The following is a 16872-nucleotide window of genomic DNA, read 5'->3' on the forward strand; positions in this document are numbered from 1 at the left end:
GTACGCGTGACCTGCGCGATCTGCAGAAATTACAGAATATGCTGGAGACAGTTTCGGGCCGCATTTTGACCCGGATTTCGGCGCAGAAACGCAGATTAAAGTCAGGGAACATGCAGAGACTCAAGAAAGACTTCATACAACAGATCATACACACAATTTTAGGTTTAGATGTAGTTTTAGAGAGAGAGAGAGGTTCTCTCCTCTCTCTTAGGATCTAGGATTAGGATTCCTCTTAAAGGAATTCGGATTTATCCTTCGCAATTTTCAGGTTTAATGTTCCTTTTATTTATTTTCTCAGTTTAACTTATGAACTTTTCCATGTTGGATTTAATTTCTTTTATTAATATTTGAGGTATTTCAGACATATGATTTTTATTTAGTTTCTTATATTCTTGGCTTTGGTTGATTAATTGGTAACTCTTGAGTTGTCAAACTCATCGTGATTGATAATTGATATCTTTGCTGATTGATTTAGATTCCTATAACTCTAGTCTTTCTTCAGGAGTTGACTAGGACTTTAGGTATTAAATTGATTTGTCCACTTGACTTACCTTCATAGTTAGAGGTTGACTGAGTGGGAGCAAAAATATAATTCTCATCACCATTGATAAGGATAACTAGGATAGGACTTCCAGTTTTTGCACCTTGCCAAGAGTTTTATTAGTCATTAATTTATTAATTCATGCAATTTATTTCTCTTGTTCAAACCTTTTTAAACCCAAAAATACTGTTTTCCATAACCAATAATAAATCATACTTCCCTGCAATTCCTTGAGAAGACGACTTGAGGTTTGAATACTTCAGTTTATAAATTTTATTGGGTTTGTTACTTGTGACAACCAAATATTTGTACGAAAGGATTTTCTATTGGTTTAGAAGCTATACTCACAACGCGATGACATTTTTGAATTTCTTTACCGATAGGAAATCCGATCGTTAAAATGGCGCCGTTGCCGGGGAATTGCAAACGTGTGCCTTATTATTGGTTATTGTAAATATTTAAAAAAAAGTTTTCATCTTATCTTTATCTTAGTTTTAAATTTCACAAAAATTTTTTAAAAAAAATTATATCTTTTTCAAAATCTTATCTTATCCTTTTTTCAAAATCTTATCTTATCTTTTTTTTTTTCAAAAATCATATCTTTTTCAAAATATTTTCTTTTTATTAGTTTTTGTTTTTATTTTCTCTTACTACTATGAACTCTCACCCCTTTGCATATGAGTCTGGTTAAAATTATATTGTAGGAAGAAGAGATTACAATGAGAACATGCATCAAGGATGGAACAATCAAAGATGGGAGGAGCCACAAGGATTTGATCAACCCTCATGGCAACAACCACCTCCAATGGACTATCAACAACTGTTCTGTGATGCATATCAAGGCAATGGCTATGGTGAGCGCTCTTTTGATTATCAACAACCACCACCATATGCCTATGAACCCCCTCCTCAACATGACTTTGGACCACCATACTCACAAGCCCATTTCCACCATTCACCTCCATATGAACCTAACCCATATCCACACCAATTCCAATCCAATTACTCCCAAGAACCACCACTTCCCTATGCACTATATCCATATCCATCGACCCAATAATCACAGGCTCGCCTCAAGGAAACAGTAGATCAATTTCATGCACCCCTTCATCAACTAGAGCAAGCAATAAATCAATTACCTTCCAGACGTTTGGACACTCAAGGAACTCCCATGGCTTCATGTGGAAATCTAATGAAGAACGTAGCATGAAGGAGTTACTAGAAACTCCAGTAGACAGTAAGGATCATGACTTTGTACTGGAACAAGTAGAGGAAGCCGGAATTATTAAAGAAGAAGAAGTGGTCGAAGACTTAGGAGATGCTGAGCCTCTATTAGAAAGTCCATTCATAGAGCCTTCTTACAAGGTGTTTGATGTTGATGTTGAGGAGGGTGTACAACCTCCAAGGCATATCATGGTTGAAAACTTTGAAGGGGATGATCAAGAGATGGATTCAATCATTGATGAACTCTTATCTACATTTGAATCCTCTTCCATTGGACTTGATATGGAGTTTAAAGAAGAAGAAGCACAACCTCCCATGCCCTTAGTGAGCAATAAAGAAGAGATCAAATTAGAAGAAAGCTACCAAGAGGAAGAGGCTGATGTTGAAGAAGCTTGAAAGGAGGTGGAAGTTGTCAAAGAAGAGCCCAAGGGAATGGAGCTGGAAATCACCTTGCCAAAGTTGTTGGAGACCTCTCCCCCAAAGCCATCACTGTCCATTCCTTCATTCAAGTGGGTAAATCTCTCATCTCTAAGCTTAATTAGCTCACTTGAATATGCTTTACTTGAGACAGATGGTCAGCTTAGAGCCCTTTGTGGCCTTAAGCGTAAGAGGGAGATGGTCAGTAGTAGAAGTTGTCAAGTAAGGTTTAACATGGTTGTGTGCTCAAAGTTTAAATGCAAGGGTTGGTGTAAAGCTCAACTGAATAGGTCTAGGAAGTTGTTTAACCGCTTTAGTGAGAATTCAGATTGCTTGCTACCCGGATGGAATCATAATGATCAACAAGAAGACGGGTGTAAAAGCAAAGTTTGGGATCATGGAATCTATTCGGACATTCAACACCCCGGAAGCCTGAGAACCTATTTGAAACTGCTCAAGGGCTTTACATGCATTGTTTGGGACCTCGGAGGCTGTTGGCATTCCAAACATTGGTGGAGATTTTTGGATGAATACAAGCACAAGCCACCATAACAGGAAACTCACCAAATGTCCAACTTAAGGACTTTAACTAAAAGTGCTAGGTGGGAGACAACCCACCATGGTATGATTGTTCCTTTTTCAGTTTTAATTCTAGTCTATTTTGTTTATTTTTGAGTTTTGATTGAACCTGAAATCATGCATAACATTCATATTGCATTGCATTATGCATACTGCATTATTATAAAAAAAATTGCACGCGACGCGACAACGTCGTCGACGCGTCCGCGTCGCCAGTGCATTGGGAAGAAAAGAAAATTGAACAGAGAGTCACACGAAAGTGTGGATGGAGGCGTGCCTTTGGCACAAATTGATCCATGCGACCGCGTTGCTGACGCGTCCACGTCATGTGCAAAATAGCCTCCCCATGCATCCGCATCACCCATGCGAACGCGTGGCCCTGTAAAATCGACGTAATAAGGTGTATGGCAGAAAGTTACGATGGAGTGGGGTTGGAACGGTGCTAGAAGCACAAGCCTTACCACGCGAATGCGTGCCCCACGCGTTCGTGTCATTTTCAAAATATGGCCACCCACGCGATCGCGTCACCCACGCGAACGCGTCACCCAGATTTTTGGAAAAATGCATTTAAAACAGAGAGTTGCACGAACACGAGGCTGCACTCGCGCCAATCGCTCAAATCAAGCCACGCGATTCCATGACCCATGCGTCCGCGTTACCTAATAGTTATCACACACCACGCGATCGCATGACTCACGCGTTTGTGTCACATGCGACGCACAGCTTATCCAGATCAGCGCCAATTATCTTATCTTTTCTTTTCTAATCCTATTTTCTTCTACCTTTTCTTCTTTCTTCTTCCTTTTCTTACTTTTTTCTTCTCATCCCTCTTCACTTCCATTCTATTTCATTTAATTTATTTGCATTCTTTCATTCATTGCATTATTTTCATTGGTGTTAGAAATTTATTTGGGTCATTATTTTCTATATTTTTCTTGTGGATTATTAAAGGATTTGTATGACAATTATATATTACTTTTTAAAGGGTTGCTTGCATGTTCAATTTAATACCTTCAATAACTTATTTACCATGCATGCTAAGTGTTTGTGAAAAAGCCCGTATGGCATCATGCACTACTTTTATATTATCCTACTACTTTAAATGCCTGTTTTTCATAAAACCCTTTTTATATTTTATTAATTAAATATAATTATCCTTACAAACATATTGTTAGTTTGAAAGACTTGGTAATTTAACTTGGACATTGAATGCTTGATCTATGCTACTCATGCCTTTGCTGGCATGCCAATAAATACCTTGCATTTAACTGTCATCACATGCACTTGCTATATTTTCATTGATGACTTTCCACATGTAGTCATGACCATGTGTTAACGTCATTCTGCTTTACTGTGCATTGATTACCACCTTTCTCGTTCTCTTCCTTGCTCTAACCCTTAGCTTTAAAAGTTACTTTCTTTTTTCTTTTTCAGGATGGCCACCAAGAAGCGTAGAGAGAAAGCTACTCCCAAACTACCGGCAAGGAAATGAACAAAAAGAGCACCAGCTGAGGAACCACAACCCCCATCCACTTGCACATCTTAACATACACCGAGGATGGTGCAATCTTTAAGTGTCGGGAGGTCGATACCGACTTCCAGGGGTTAGTTACCTTCTTTTCAACACCAATACTCTATTTTCTTTGTCTGTTTATTGTTGCATTTGCATATTTGATTGCATGTTTATTTGATTTTATGCATATTCTACTTGGTTGAAAAATAATAAGTTTCTTCTAAAGACCCTATTTTTGAAAAATTTCAATAATTTAAAATAAAATTTTTTTGTGTTAAATTTGTTTGAAGTTGTATTTAGAACATGGTTTTTGAGCCAAAGAACACACAACTTGTGAGATTTTGAGCTTATTTATATGGTTACATTATTTAACCATAAATTTTTATTCTTGTGCGTTTTCTTCTCTATAATTGCAATCTTTGCTTTGTTCCATCCTATATATCCATTATTTAGTGTATTTACATGCTTTCATATGATTGAGGCCATTACTTGTTTTCACTCACTTATCCCAAATAAGCCTACCTTTTTATGTCACCCTTGTTAGCCACTTTGAGCTTTTTAATCCCCTTCTGTTTTATAACCACATTCCTAGCCTTAAGCGAAAAAATAAATTAAAAATCCCAAGTTGAATCCTTGGTTAGCTTAAGATAGATATTGTGTATAATTTAAGTATGGGGAATTTTATGGGAACATGGGATGATAAAAAAAGGGAATTAAACTGAATAAGTTATTTCAAAATTTGGGAAGCATGCTCATGTGAAATCAAAATAATTAAATTACCATGCGCATTTAGATAAAAAAATTTAAGTAATTAAATAAGGGGATACAAAAATTACCCCAATGCAAAATAAAAAAAGAACCAATGCACATGGGACAAAATTCAAAAATAAATTTGTTGCATGAGCATGTAATACAAAAGTGGAAAAATTTGGGTAGCTAGGTAAAGAACTTTGAAATTATATAAAGTGTGTATGCTAGGTGAGATCTTAGACTAATCAAGGATTCACTTTGTTAGCTCACTTAGCCTTATATATACATCCTTACCTTTACCTCAGCCCCATTACAACCTTGAAAAGACCTCATGATGTTTGCATTGGTATATTAAATATTTGTTGATTGGTTAGATGAAGAACAAAGTTTAGAAAGCATGATTAGAGAAGAGTAGAGTGATTGACCCTAGACACTTGAGAGTTAGAGAGATATATACTACCAGTAAGTGTTCAGTGCTTAATTCTGTGTTTCCTGCTTTCATGAGCTATCTTCTTACAAGTTTACTTATTTTTATTGTACGATTTGAATTAGTGGAATTTGGTTTGTATTTGTCTTGAAGAACTTGTTTTCTTTTAACCAAGTAACATCTTAGCATGTAGTTGCATTCACATTCATAGGTTGCATTGCATGAGTCTTGCTTTTCCCTACTCATTTATTTTGCCTCCTTGAGCTTAGCATGAGGACATGCTAATGCTTAAGTGTGGGACGGTTGATAAACCACTATTTTATGGTTTATATTGTGTTTAATTGAGTGGTTTTTATCAAATTCTTGCCCACTAATTCATATGATTTGCATGATTTTACAATTCCTTCCTAGTTTAGTTTTATGGTTGAAAACTTGCTTTCTAAAGATCTTTTAATTGTATATTTTTATTCTCCTTTATACCATTTGATGCCGTGATCTGTGTGTTAAGTATTTCGGGCTTCATAGGGCAGGAATGGCTCAGAGAATGGAAAGGAAGCTTGCAAAAAGGGAAGGAGCACAAGAAATAAAGGAGACAACCAGCGAACAGCGACGCGCACACATGGCTGATGCGTGCGCGCGATTAGGGCAAAATCACAACGACGCATACGCGTGGATTGGAGTTCGCGCAAGCGACGCGAGCGCGTGCCTGACGTGCACGCGTGGAGAGAAAAATCGTCAAACGACGCGTATGCGTGACCTGGGCGATCTGCATAAATTACATAATACGCTGGAGACATTTTCGGGTCGTGTTTTGACCCGGATTTCGGCCCAGAAACGCAGATTAAAGTAAGGGAACATGCAGAGACTCAAGAGAGACTTCATACAACAGATCATACACACAATTTTAGGTTTAAATGTAGTTTTAGAGAGAGAGAGAGAGGTTCTCTCATCTCTCTTAGGATCTAGGATTAGGATTCCTCTTAAGGGAATTAGGATTTATCCTTCTCAATTTTCAGGTTCAATGTTCCTTTTATTTATTTTCTCAATTTAACTTATGAACTTTTTCATGTTAGATTTAATTTCTTTTATTAATATTTGAGGTATTTCAGACATATGATTTTTATTTAGTTTCTTATATTCTTGGCTTTGGTTGATTAATTGGTAACTCTTGAGTTGTCAAACTCATCGTGATTGATAATTGATATCTTTGCTGATTGATTTAGATTCCTATAACTCTAGTCTTTCCTCAGGAGTTGACTAGGACTTTAGGTATTAAATTGATTTGTCCACTTGACTTACCTTCATAGTTAGAGGTTGACTGAGTGGGAGCAAAAATATAATTCTCATCACCATTGATAAGGATAACTAGGATAGGACTTTCAGTTTTCGCACCTTACCAAGAGTTTTATTAGTAATTAATTTATTAATTCATGCAATTTATTTCTCTTGTTCAAACATTTTTAAACCCAAAAATACTATTTTCCATAACCAATAATAAATCATACTTCCCTGCAATTCCTTGAGAAGACGATCCGAAGTTTGAATACTTCAGTTTATAAATTTTAATGGGTTTGTTACTTGTGACAACCAAACGTTTGTATGAAAGGATTTTCTGTTGATTTAGAAGCTATACTCACAACGCGATTACATTTTTAAATTTTTTTACCGATGGAAAATTTGATCGTCAACTCGTTATGAAAAAAATAGTGGGTTCATGCTATGATGTAGATAAGGATCGGAGATACATGTGGCAGAACAAAAGTGTGACAAATCAAACAAGTCATGGAAAGATATTATAAATATAGTAGAAGAAAATAAAATTTATAGAAAGATTAGTAAAGAGGGGTGAAAAATGTGTGTGAGAGATGGTCGAACAATAATATTTTGAAAAAATATATGGGTTGGTAATACCAGCCTGAAGGGTAGATTCCCAAGATTGTATAATATGTCAAACCAAAAAAAGTGGGTGGTAGAGGATTGTGGGGTATGGTGTGGTGCTTCTTAGGTTTAGGACTTTCAATGGTGGAGAGGTTTCCTTGAGTGAGAGCAAATACTATATAATGAACTGAAAAATATTTGGATAGTATGTTTTTGTGTGCAAGTAACAGAAATAACGTAACGTGGACTTTTAGTGAAGATGGGAGATATTCAACTAGATCGTTTATCAACTCAGTTTTCGGAGAACAACATAAATTATCAGATATGAAGCACATCTTTGACAATATTTAGAATGGAATGGTCCTACCAAAAATAGAGTTATTATTGTGGTTCGTGATAACAGATTCCTTGAACATGAAAGATAGGCTCCTCCGAAAAAATATCATTGATCAAGGAGAAGAAAATTGTATTATGTGTGGCGAAGCACAAAAAATGGTAAATCACCTTTCTTTTTACATTGTCAATTTATTTCTAGGTTGTGGTGGCTGGCTCAGAACTAGGATAATGTATATTGGGTGGGTATGAAATATTTTAAGGACTGTTTTGAAAATTGGATAAATCAAGAAGTGAAGAGCGTGAAAAGGAGTAGTGCTTTTTGCTATTGTGTAGGTAGTTTGGGATTGTAGAAATTAAAAAATATTTGAGAGATTGGTATGAGATTTCATCCAATGGCTCACCTTTCTCTGCTGGTTATATGCTAGCCAAAATTCAATAAAACTGCTGGCCCCTAGACTTTTCCATTAAAAAATATTTGAGAGTAAACTGAAAATTTGAAAAAGTGTATGGGAGAAAATAAAAAATAGAGTAATTACCCAAATCAGTCCTCAAGAATTTTAAAATTAGACATTTTAGTCTCTAAGAAAAATTAATATACAGATCAATCTCCAAGGTTTTACTCCGGCAGACAAATCAGTCTCCAGTTTATTTTCTGACAAAAATAATGATAAATTTATTCATTAGATTCTTATGTATATATATATATATATATATATATATATATATATATATATATATATATATATATATATATATATATATATATATATATATATATATATAGTCACTCAATAATAATAATCAATAAAATTATTAGAGATTATTTTACAAGAAATTTAAAGTTAAAACCATTTGATATTTTTGTATTTAATATAATCAAAAGATGTCCTATTTTAAAAAATATGTTTGTATTAAAAAAAACATGTATTTAATATAAATCCAAATTAAAATATTTTTATTTAATACATATTTTTTAATACAAATATATTTTTTATATAGGACATCTTTTGATTATATTAAATACAAAAATATCAAATAATTTTAATTTTAAATTTTTTGTAGAATAATCTCTAATAATTTTATTAATTATTATTATTATTATTATTATTATTATTATTATTATTATTATTGAGAGAATATATATATATATATATATATATATATATATATATATATAAAAGAATCTAATAAATAAATTTATTATTAAAAAATATAAAAAAATACACATTGTGCAATTAATAATAATAATAATAATAATAATAATAATAATAATATATTATTATTATTATTATTATTATTATTATTATTTTTAGATGGAAAACTGTTATGTCTAACGGAGAAAAATGTTGGAAATTGATTTATATATTAATTTTTTGTTGGGACTAAAATATTCGTTTTTAAAATCGTTGGAGACTGATCTTGGTAATTATTCTGTTGGACAATGATCTTTTTTTGGTGTCTAAAGATAAGAAGAAATAAAGAAAACACACTAAACACTAAGGACGTAGTCCCGTTGCAACAACACTGTTAAATCTTTCCAATGTTCATTCCATTCCAATTGCTGTATGCAATTAGATGCTGCATATTTAGCCAAAGCATCAGCAACTCGGTTGGCATATCTTTGAATTAGATTGACTTCTGCTCTCCAATTCTAGCTTAAAACCTCTTTGAATTTAGTCATTGAATCATTATCAGAACTTTGCACTTGGTTATTTCTGTCATTAACAAGGATAAAAGCATCCAAACAATCCGTCTCACAAGTGACCTCTCTAAACCCAGCTTCCCATGCTAGAATTAGCCCTCTCCAAATTGTAAAAAGCTCACTTCAAAGAATAGTAGCAGGTGGTAAAGAACCAGCACAACCATGCAACCAAGAGCCATTATAATCACGCAATACACACCCAAAACCAACAGATTCATCAAATATACTAGCATCATAGTTTACTTTAACCGAAAATTGGGTAGGAGGAGACTAAGAAAGCAGCAAATAAGAAGGAGTAGACACATGATGTATAAATAAGAACTTATAAAGTTCAAATTGAGAAGCATGAATAAGAGCTATAACCTTACCCATTTTCCATGGATTAGCTGGGTTAAAAACATCATTGTTACGATCCCTCCAAATCCACCAAATAGTCGCCGAGAAGAGCAAGGCATTGGAATTCATGTCACTGTGCAACCAGCAATCTAATTGTTGACCGTGAACTTCCAAATTCAAACTATGCCAGATAGCTTTGGCCTTGGGGCACTCACGAGATAGTGAAAAATTGTTTTAGGTTTCGTATTACACTGAGGGCACAAATCAGAACTGCCCAAACTTCTATGAAATCGAAAAGCAGTTGTGGGGATTGCATTATGAATACATAGTCAAATGAAAATTTTGTAATTTTCAGAAATTTGGGTCCGCCATAACCAAAGCCAATTGGTCTGCTCCTCCCAACCGAAAACACATTTACAAAGCTATAAGTAGCCATTTTTAGAAGAATAAATATTGGAAGGGGTTGCTGACCACCTCCAACTAGCCCCCTCACTCATTTGACAATCTGAATTATACGAAAGAATACTCTGTTTAACAAAGTCAGGTAAGGAAGTATGACACCTCTCAAGCTTCCACTGTTCATCCCCCAAAAAATCACTGATATTATTCTCAAAATTAGAAATATGAACATATGATACTTCCTTCGCCAAGGGACCTTCCATCCTCCATTTTCCAAACCAAAAAGATTAGTTAAGAGGACCAATATTCCATGTGAAACCATCTCTTAAAAGATTAAAGGCCTTGCAAATACTCCTCCATACATGAGCTGTATTTTTGGGAGGCATGAAGAGACTAGTATCAAACTTTTTGAGGTATTTATGAAAAATTAGTTAGACCCAAAATTTTTTCGGACAGTTAAAGAGCTGCCAAATTAGCTTCCTTATCAGAGCAACATTAGCGCGGTGATAACTGTATTCCAATTAGTCAGACTTAAACCTCTTCCATCAACCTTTCCTTTCTACAGAAAAAGCCGCATCATATAAGTAATTTTATCAGATACAGAAGAAGGGAACAAAGATACCTGCATTCGATAAGTTGGAATGGAAGCCGCTACTGAATTAATGAGACAAAGCCTATCGGCTCTATTGAAAAGTCTGCCATTCCAGTTAGCAAGCCTATCTTTGATCTTATTCACAATATCATTAAAAGAGGCTCTAGTAACTCTAGTATGGTGAAGATTAACTCCAAGATATTTACCCAAATCTTGGGTAAAACGGATAGAAGAGACACCAGTAAAAAGCTCCTTCTTTCTATTAATGACATTTTTAGAGCACATGACTTTTGATTTGTCCAAATTGATCTTCATCTCTGATGCTCTACAGAAACTTTGGAGGGCATGATTTGTCTACTAAAATAAAACCTGGAAATTGATCTGTATATTAATTTTTCTTAAGAATTAAAATGTCTAATTTTAAAATCTTTGGCACTAATTTAAGTAATTACTCTTGTATTTATCTACGTGTCTAATAAATACCTAATTCGCTCCCTTCCAGTGCCCCGCGGTCTCACTCATTCTAACACACGCAGAAGCAGCGGCAGCTTTGCTCACACATTCCGTCGCCGGCGTCTCTTTGTGGACTAGTGGCTTCTGGTTCGCGGTTAATCTTCTGGCCCCTGGTTTGGTGTCCTCTCCGCTGCCGTCGTTTGGTCACTGGTCTCCCCTTCGTCTCGCCTCCGTGATTGGTGAATTCCTTCTTCCCTTTTTTTTTTCAGTTTTCATTTATTAATTAATTTGCTATAACAATAATTACTGATGGAGGGATTGTTCTCAATTGGTGGATGTTATTGTAGACATTACAATATGCTCACTCCATGTGCAAACAGTAGTAGACTGAAGCGTAAGATGTCTGTGAAACAAACTCAATGCAGTGAAGAGGATGAAGAGCCAAGAGAACGTGATAGTAAAATTGGAGAAGTGGACAAGGTGCTTGGTTCTCCACAGGATCATAATGTTAGGTCTCGTGCCATATTTATACTGGAAAACGCTTCACTCAAGAAAGGACTCGTTAGAAAGGTTACTTTTCTTTTTCCACATTGATTGGACATATATTTCATAATGTTATGATAGATAAATACATATCACTTTCTTTGTCCAACACCCCTTTGAGAACTAAAGCATGCCATGGCTCAGTTGTGTTTATGTTCAGACTGGGATACATTGCTTGTCAATGCATGTGGTTTTGCCCTTGGCCTAGAGAATAAGTAGGGCGGTGACTTTAGTTATGCAGCCCTACCATGCAGACCTTAATTTCAAAGGGGATTAATAGATAAAATGATGATGTATACATTAATCCTAGATGTAGGAAATTAAATTGATTCCTTCTTAATTCAATGAGGGGGTTTTGTTTTAGGAGTGGAAAATCCTCAATTCGCATGATGATGCCAACCTTCTGTTGAAGCAAAACAAGAATCTTAATGATTATGGACCTGATATTGTTTTTGAGGTTTGTACTATGTACACTAACTACTCAAGTTCTAGCAAGAAGAAAGTTTTCAAGAATAAGTGATTTTTACTTGTTATACTTTTCAGGCACTCCGGAGTATTATGGATAGTCCACTTAATAAATATGGTTTGGTGGGTTCTATATTCATAAAAATTTATTTGAAATCAAGCCACATGTTCGCATTCCTCGAACTTGCAAACGATTCTGTGGTCTAATAGGTAAGTCATTTGTTCTTAGTTTCACTCTTTTATTAGATATAAAACCCTTTTTTTTTAATTTTAACTAATTAAAATTGTTTCTAAAATATCTAGTGGATTTGCTTCGAAAGTCTTGTGTTCGTGCTAAAGATACAGATGAGGTACTTATTCGTGTTCTTGAAGAGCCTGTGACACGTCATTTACCAGTCAATTATCATATTATAGGTTGGTTGTATAGTTGTTCAGATCTAATTTCAGGTTTTGTTAATCTTTAGACACACATTGGTAAACAATGTTATTGTGGAACATGCAGGCCTATCTTATAGCTCAGAAATGTTGGTCGACATAGATGACTATGTCTGTGACCTAAGTGATGACGTGACTCCTGTTTTTGTGGTACACTTTATTTTATTAATGAAATAGAATGCCTTTGATCTTTGAGTTTTATTCATCATGGTAGATTCTTATCTATTTTCAGGTGGGTGCGATGGTAAATGGAAAAGTAAAAAGGGACAATACACATGATTACATTTCTGGTATTAAATTAAATTGTAATACGTTTGAATTTCTTAGATCTAGTTTACTTCTTTTATTTACACATACTTCAACTCTAAATAATTGGAGTAATAAATTATTATGTATCTTTAAAGTGTTTTCGGTTTATAGAATTTAATAATTGAGGAGGAACTTGTCCTAAATATCTAGGAAGATGTGAAAGCTCTTTAGAGTGGATATCTTTATTTTGGATATTTCATTTATAATGATCTATATGGTCTTAACTTGCTTAATATTGCTGAAACTTTGAGCACATTGTTCAGTCTATAATTTTATCTAGGTATCAAGATTACAAAGAATTTCATACTAAATGATAGGGAGGTTGAATTAGTCTCACTAATATTATTTGTAGATATTTTTTCATTAATGGAATAGGATAGAACTAATTAGAATGGACCGAAGTGGAAAGGAAAGAAATGGAATAAAATTTATCCTCTTTTTTGGGAGAATAACAATGGAATCGAATGGAAGTTCATTAGATTTATTAATGTGCAAGGGAATGATATTGGACTTTGATATCTTTTAGAAGTTATAAATGTAGGTAGGTGGCTCTCATTGTCAAGTTGGAGAGGGAACAGAAGAGGGACTTCGGTGGGGGAAGGGAAAATACTTCCCTTTGAAATCATCTTTGTTCCTTTATATATTTGAACTCCAAAACAAGAAAACTGATTCTCTTTTGCCACATTTTCTTTTTGATCCCTCTATTACCTATAAACTTATTCTTAAGCTAAGGTTGCACTTCTTTTGTAGGAGAGTAGAGACTTGATCTTTCTTATCGTGTGTGTTTCCATTTATAATAGGAAGTTCTAGTTTCTCTAGCAGTGTGCAAATCTTGCTGATTGTGTTGTAAACTGATGGCCACGATATAAATGGTGAAATAATCATTTTCAACACTTTTAAGATCCACTATAATTTAAGTGAGAATTTAGCCCCTTAGGTTGGGAGGTAATAGCCCTTTAGGGCATATAGAGTTGTACCACTAAACAAGGATAGGGTGGATAATGGGCAGTCTAATGTTTCCCATACTCCCAACGCCTGGGCTCCTAACAACTCAGATATTATTATCCTGTTGATGGATCTTTAAATCTTCTCTAATTTCGAGAAACCTGTTCGAACCATGTTTTTGAGGATATAATAGTTAAAAGTAATGCTATGTTTTTGTTTACTTTGCAGTTTCTGATTATCCACTTGGTGCAAAATGCTGCGTAGGCCTTATCTGTGATGCATTGGAGCAGAAGTGGAAGCTATTCTGAAAATTGGTCAATCAATAAAATGTATATATTAAAAGAAAAGGGTTTTAAGTAAATAGTCAAAATGCTAATTTTACCTTATCATGTTAAGAGTCCTGTCGGGTCTCTTAAATCATTCAAGTTATAGTTAGTTTTTTTGGTACTGCTTACACACTAGTCAAATACATTCATTAGTACTCTCGGCTGATCTTTCTTGTATTTTCGTTGTGAATAATATCTTTAAGCGTTAAAGCCAAAAGAAAAAAGAATTCGTTTTTTTTTTGCTAAAAAATATAATCTTTGAACACTAAAATAAAAAATAAATGACTTTTCTTTCCTTATTTCCTTCTTTAGCTTTAAGTAATATTTTTTTTACTAATTCGAGATTTCAAATACCTGAAATTTAATTTTTTAATTCATATTTAGAGTGAGGAACTAGGATTAGACTATGATTTAGTTCGTGGTAAATTAGAAGGTAACCTTGCACCTTTCTATTTAATTGAATGATGGTTATGTGCTATTTTGCCGAATAATAGATTGCTAATTGAGATCCTTGCTTGCTTCTTTTTTCTTGAATTCATTCTTAGAGGATTGTCAAATATGTAATGTAGATCTTCAAGAGTGAAGCTTCTTTCTTCAATATCAAATCTGATATGATGAAATCTTCCCTTTTTTGTTGCCTTGTTTTGGTAAAAATATATTAAATGAATGTTTATTTACTTGATGTTTGGTTGTTGAAAATTAGAACCATCAGGACTTTTTTGCAATATTTTGAATATAAAATTAGTGCACTCAATTAATTATATCTCAATTAAATGTTGTCATCATCAAAATTCTCAGTATTGTCTAAACTCATCGCTTACTTGTAATATAAATCCTACACTCGCTAAAAGGGAGGAGTCTAGGAAGTCTATTAGAATCCCTCGGGAACAAATCGCACTTCACAGTCACTTAGGTGCTTATAGGCTTAGCAAGGACAAAGCAACTAAAGCCTTAGGGAAAGAAAAGAGATTTGTTATTGTCAGCCCTCTATCCTCTATATTAGGCTAAGGTGGCTATCAAGTAAACCTAGTAGAATCTGTCCTTGAATTTTTTCGTGTTTAGTCTGCAACCGATCAACCGTTAGAATTTCTGTCTTATTGGCCACTCTTGGCGCGTTGCCATCAACTTCATTGTGTGGTATTGCGTAGAACAGGTTTATCCTAATAGTGTTTTCAAGCGTTCTCCTAGGTGAATAAAATTTATGATTCACTTGTTCCGAGGAAGAGATAAAATATCTCATTTTATTAGTAGATCAGATGTAGCATTAGTTCTATCAAACTTGATGAAAGGGGCCTAGCGATCTACAACCGAGTCTTCTTCACGTCGAAAACAAGTCTATGACTCCTGGGATGCTTTTGATTCAATAATTCCTGAAAATAGGGCTAGCACGCCTAATAGGAAATTCGATAACAATAGATCAAATCCTTCTTTGCTTTTGCTCTATGATGCGGACACTGATACAGGACACGACACGATACGGGACACACCTATACGTGAATTTTAAAATTTTATATGACACGGAGAAACGCATAAATATAAAATATAAAGTATTTTTTAGATAAATCGTAATGATATTTTGATATTTTATTGATATTAAAATATAAATTAAATTTTTTAAATTATTTTTAATGTCTTATTTTAATTATATCAAGTATTTAAAATATTTTTTATTTTAATAAATAATAATATATACTATATCTAAATTTATTTTAAAAACATATGTTAAGAATAAGACTGGACACGCTGACACGTGATAGTATTTAGGTGTGTACAGACGTGTCCGAAAAAGAATTTTTTATTATTTATTAAGACACGATTGTACACAGCAAAAACGTGTGTTGAATGAGTGTTCTGTCCAAAATATGTCTGACACACAGACACGGCAACTCAGTAAAGTGTCCGTATTTTATAGCTTTTGCTAAATATGGCATTCTATTAGAAATAGAGTTGTGCAAACACTATTTTTTTTCTCTGACTACGGGTGTGGTTCTTATTGTAAGTGGTCCCCAACTAAGTGGGACCCACAAGTTAAAAACGAATAAAAAAGGGAAGAAGTGACTAAAAGCCACCACAGGGAGAGAGAGTTTTAACACTCAATTTGAAAAAGAAAGAAAGAAATGACAGGGGATTCGACAGAGAGAAGAAGAAAATTAGGGGGAAAAGGGCAGGTTTTTTTTTTCTGAAATAAAATAAAAAAATTATTATTTCTTCAAACCCCATTTTTCAACTTTAATTTCTCAAATACAATTTTTAGAGCAATTTTGCGGCATTCTAGCGAACTCTGTAAAAATTATAGAGTTCACTTTACTCCGTCGAACTCCACTCAAAATTTTCAAAACCCACGTTTTTAATCCATATCATCGTCTCTAAAATAGTATATAGATCTCCAAACAATATATAGGAGTATACAAAAATACACAACCAACAAGTATGACTTCTTCAAGGATTTTTTAATTATAAATTAAAAAAAGCCATATTTAAGAACGGCAACCATTATCATCGTCTCAAAAAATACACAAATACACCGAAATAAGTCATATTTAACAAAGATTTTTTTTAATTATAAATTAAAAAAAATTATTTCCCAAAAATAAAGTACGACTTGTTTTTTGTGTACTCTTGTGCACTCTTATGTACTTTGGAGACGATGATAATAGTTACTATTGTTAACTTTCCAAACTCTATAAGAATTGGCTTAACGA

General features: G+C 34.0%; 1 protein-coding gene across 3 annotated transcripts; it reads left to right on the forward strand.

The window, feature by feature from the left end:
- Window positions 1-11164: 11164 nt before the first annotated feature.
- Window positions 11165-14347, forward strand: LOC112797045 (uncharacterized). Of its 3 annotated transcripts, none has more exons than XM_072235753.1 (8): window positions 11165-11386; window positions 11495-11717; window positions 12055-12147; window positions 12234-12365; window positions 12459-12569; window positions 12658-12740; window positions 12823-12880; window positions 14073-14347. In XM_072235753.1, the coding sequence occupies exons 2-4, from the start codon at window positions 11505-11507 to the stop codon at window positions 12360-12362; spliced, it is 435 nt and encodes a 144-aa protein (XP_072091854.1). In that variant the 5' UTR covers window positions 11165-11386; window positions 11495-11504; the 3' UTR covers window positions 12363-12365; window positions 12459-12569; window positions 12658-12740; window positions 12823-12880; window positions 14073-14347. The 3 variants fall into 3 exon arrangements, with proteins under 3 accessions (XP_072091854.1, XP_072091855.1, XP_072091856.1); XM_072235754.1 differs by having other exon boundaries at window positions 11185-11386; window positions 12459-12505; XM_072235755.1 differs by lacking the exon at window positions 12658-12740 and having other exon boundaries at window positions 11185-11386; window positions 12459-12505.
- Window positions 14348-16872: the final 2525 nt, after the last annotated feature.

The sequence above is a fragment of the Arachis hypogaea genome, chromosome 4 (assembly GCF_003086295.3).
Source record: "Arachis hypogaea cultivar Tifrunner chromosome 4, arahy.Tifrunner.gnm2.J5K5, whole genome shotgun sequence".
In the NCBI taxonomy this organism is placed as follows: domain Eukaryota; kingdom Viridiplantae; phylum Streptophyta; class Magnoliopsida; order Fabales; family Fabaceae; genus Arachis; species Arachis hypogaea.

Bases quoted from the DNA above. Each gene is read 5' to 3' on its own strand.
- LOC112797045 (XM_072235753.1), top strand. From the start codon at position 11,505: ATGCTCACTCCATGTGCAAACAGTAGTAGACTGAAGCGTAAGATGTCT. The intron at 11,718-12,054 runs GTTACTTTTCTT...GTTTTGTTTTAG, and splicing joins AGAAAGGACTCGTTAGAAAG to GAGTGGAAAATCCTCAATTC. The intron at 12,148-12,233 runs GTTTGTACTATG...TATACTTTTCAG, and splicing joins GACCTGATATTGTTTTTGAG to GCACTCCGGAGTATTATGGA.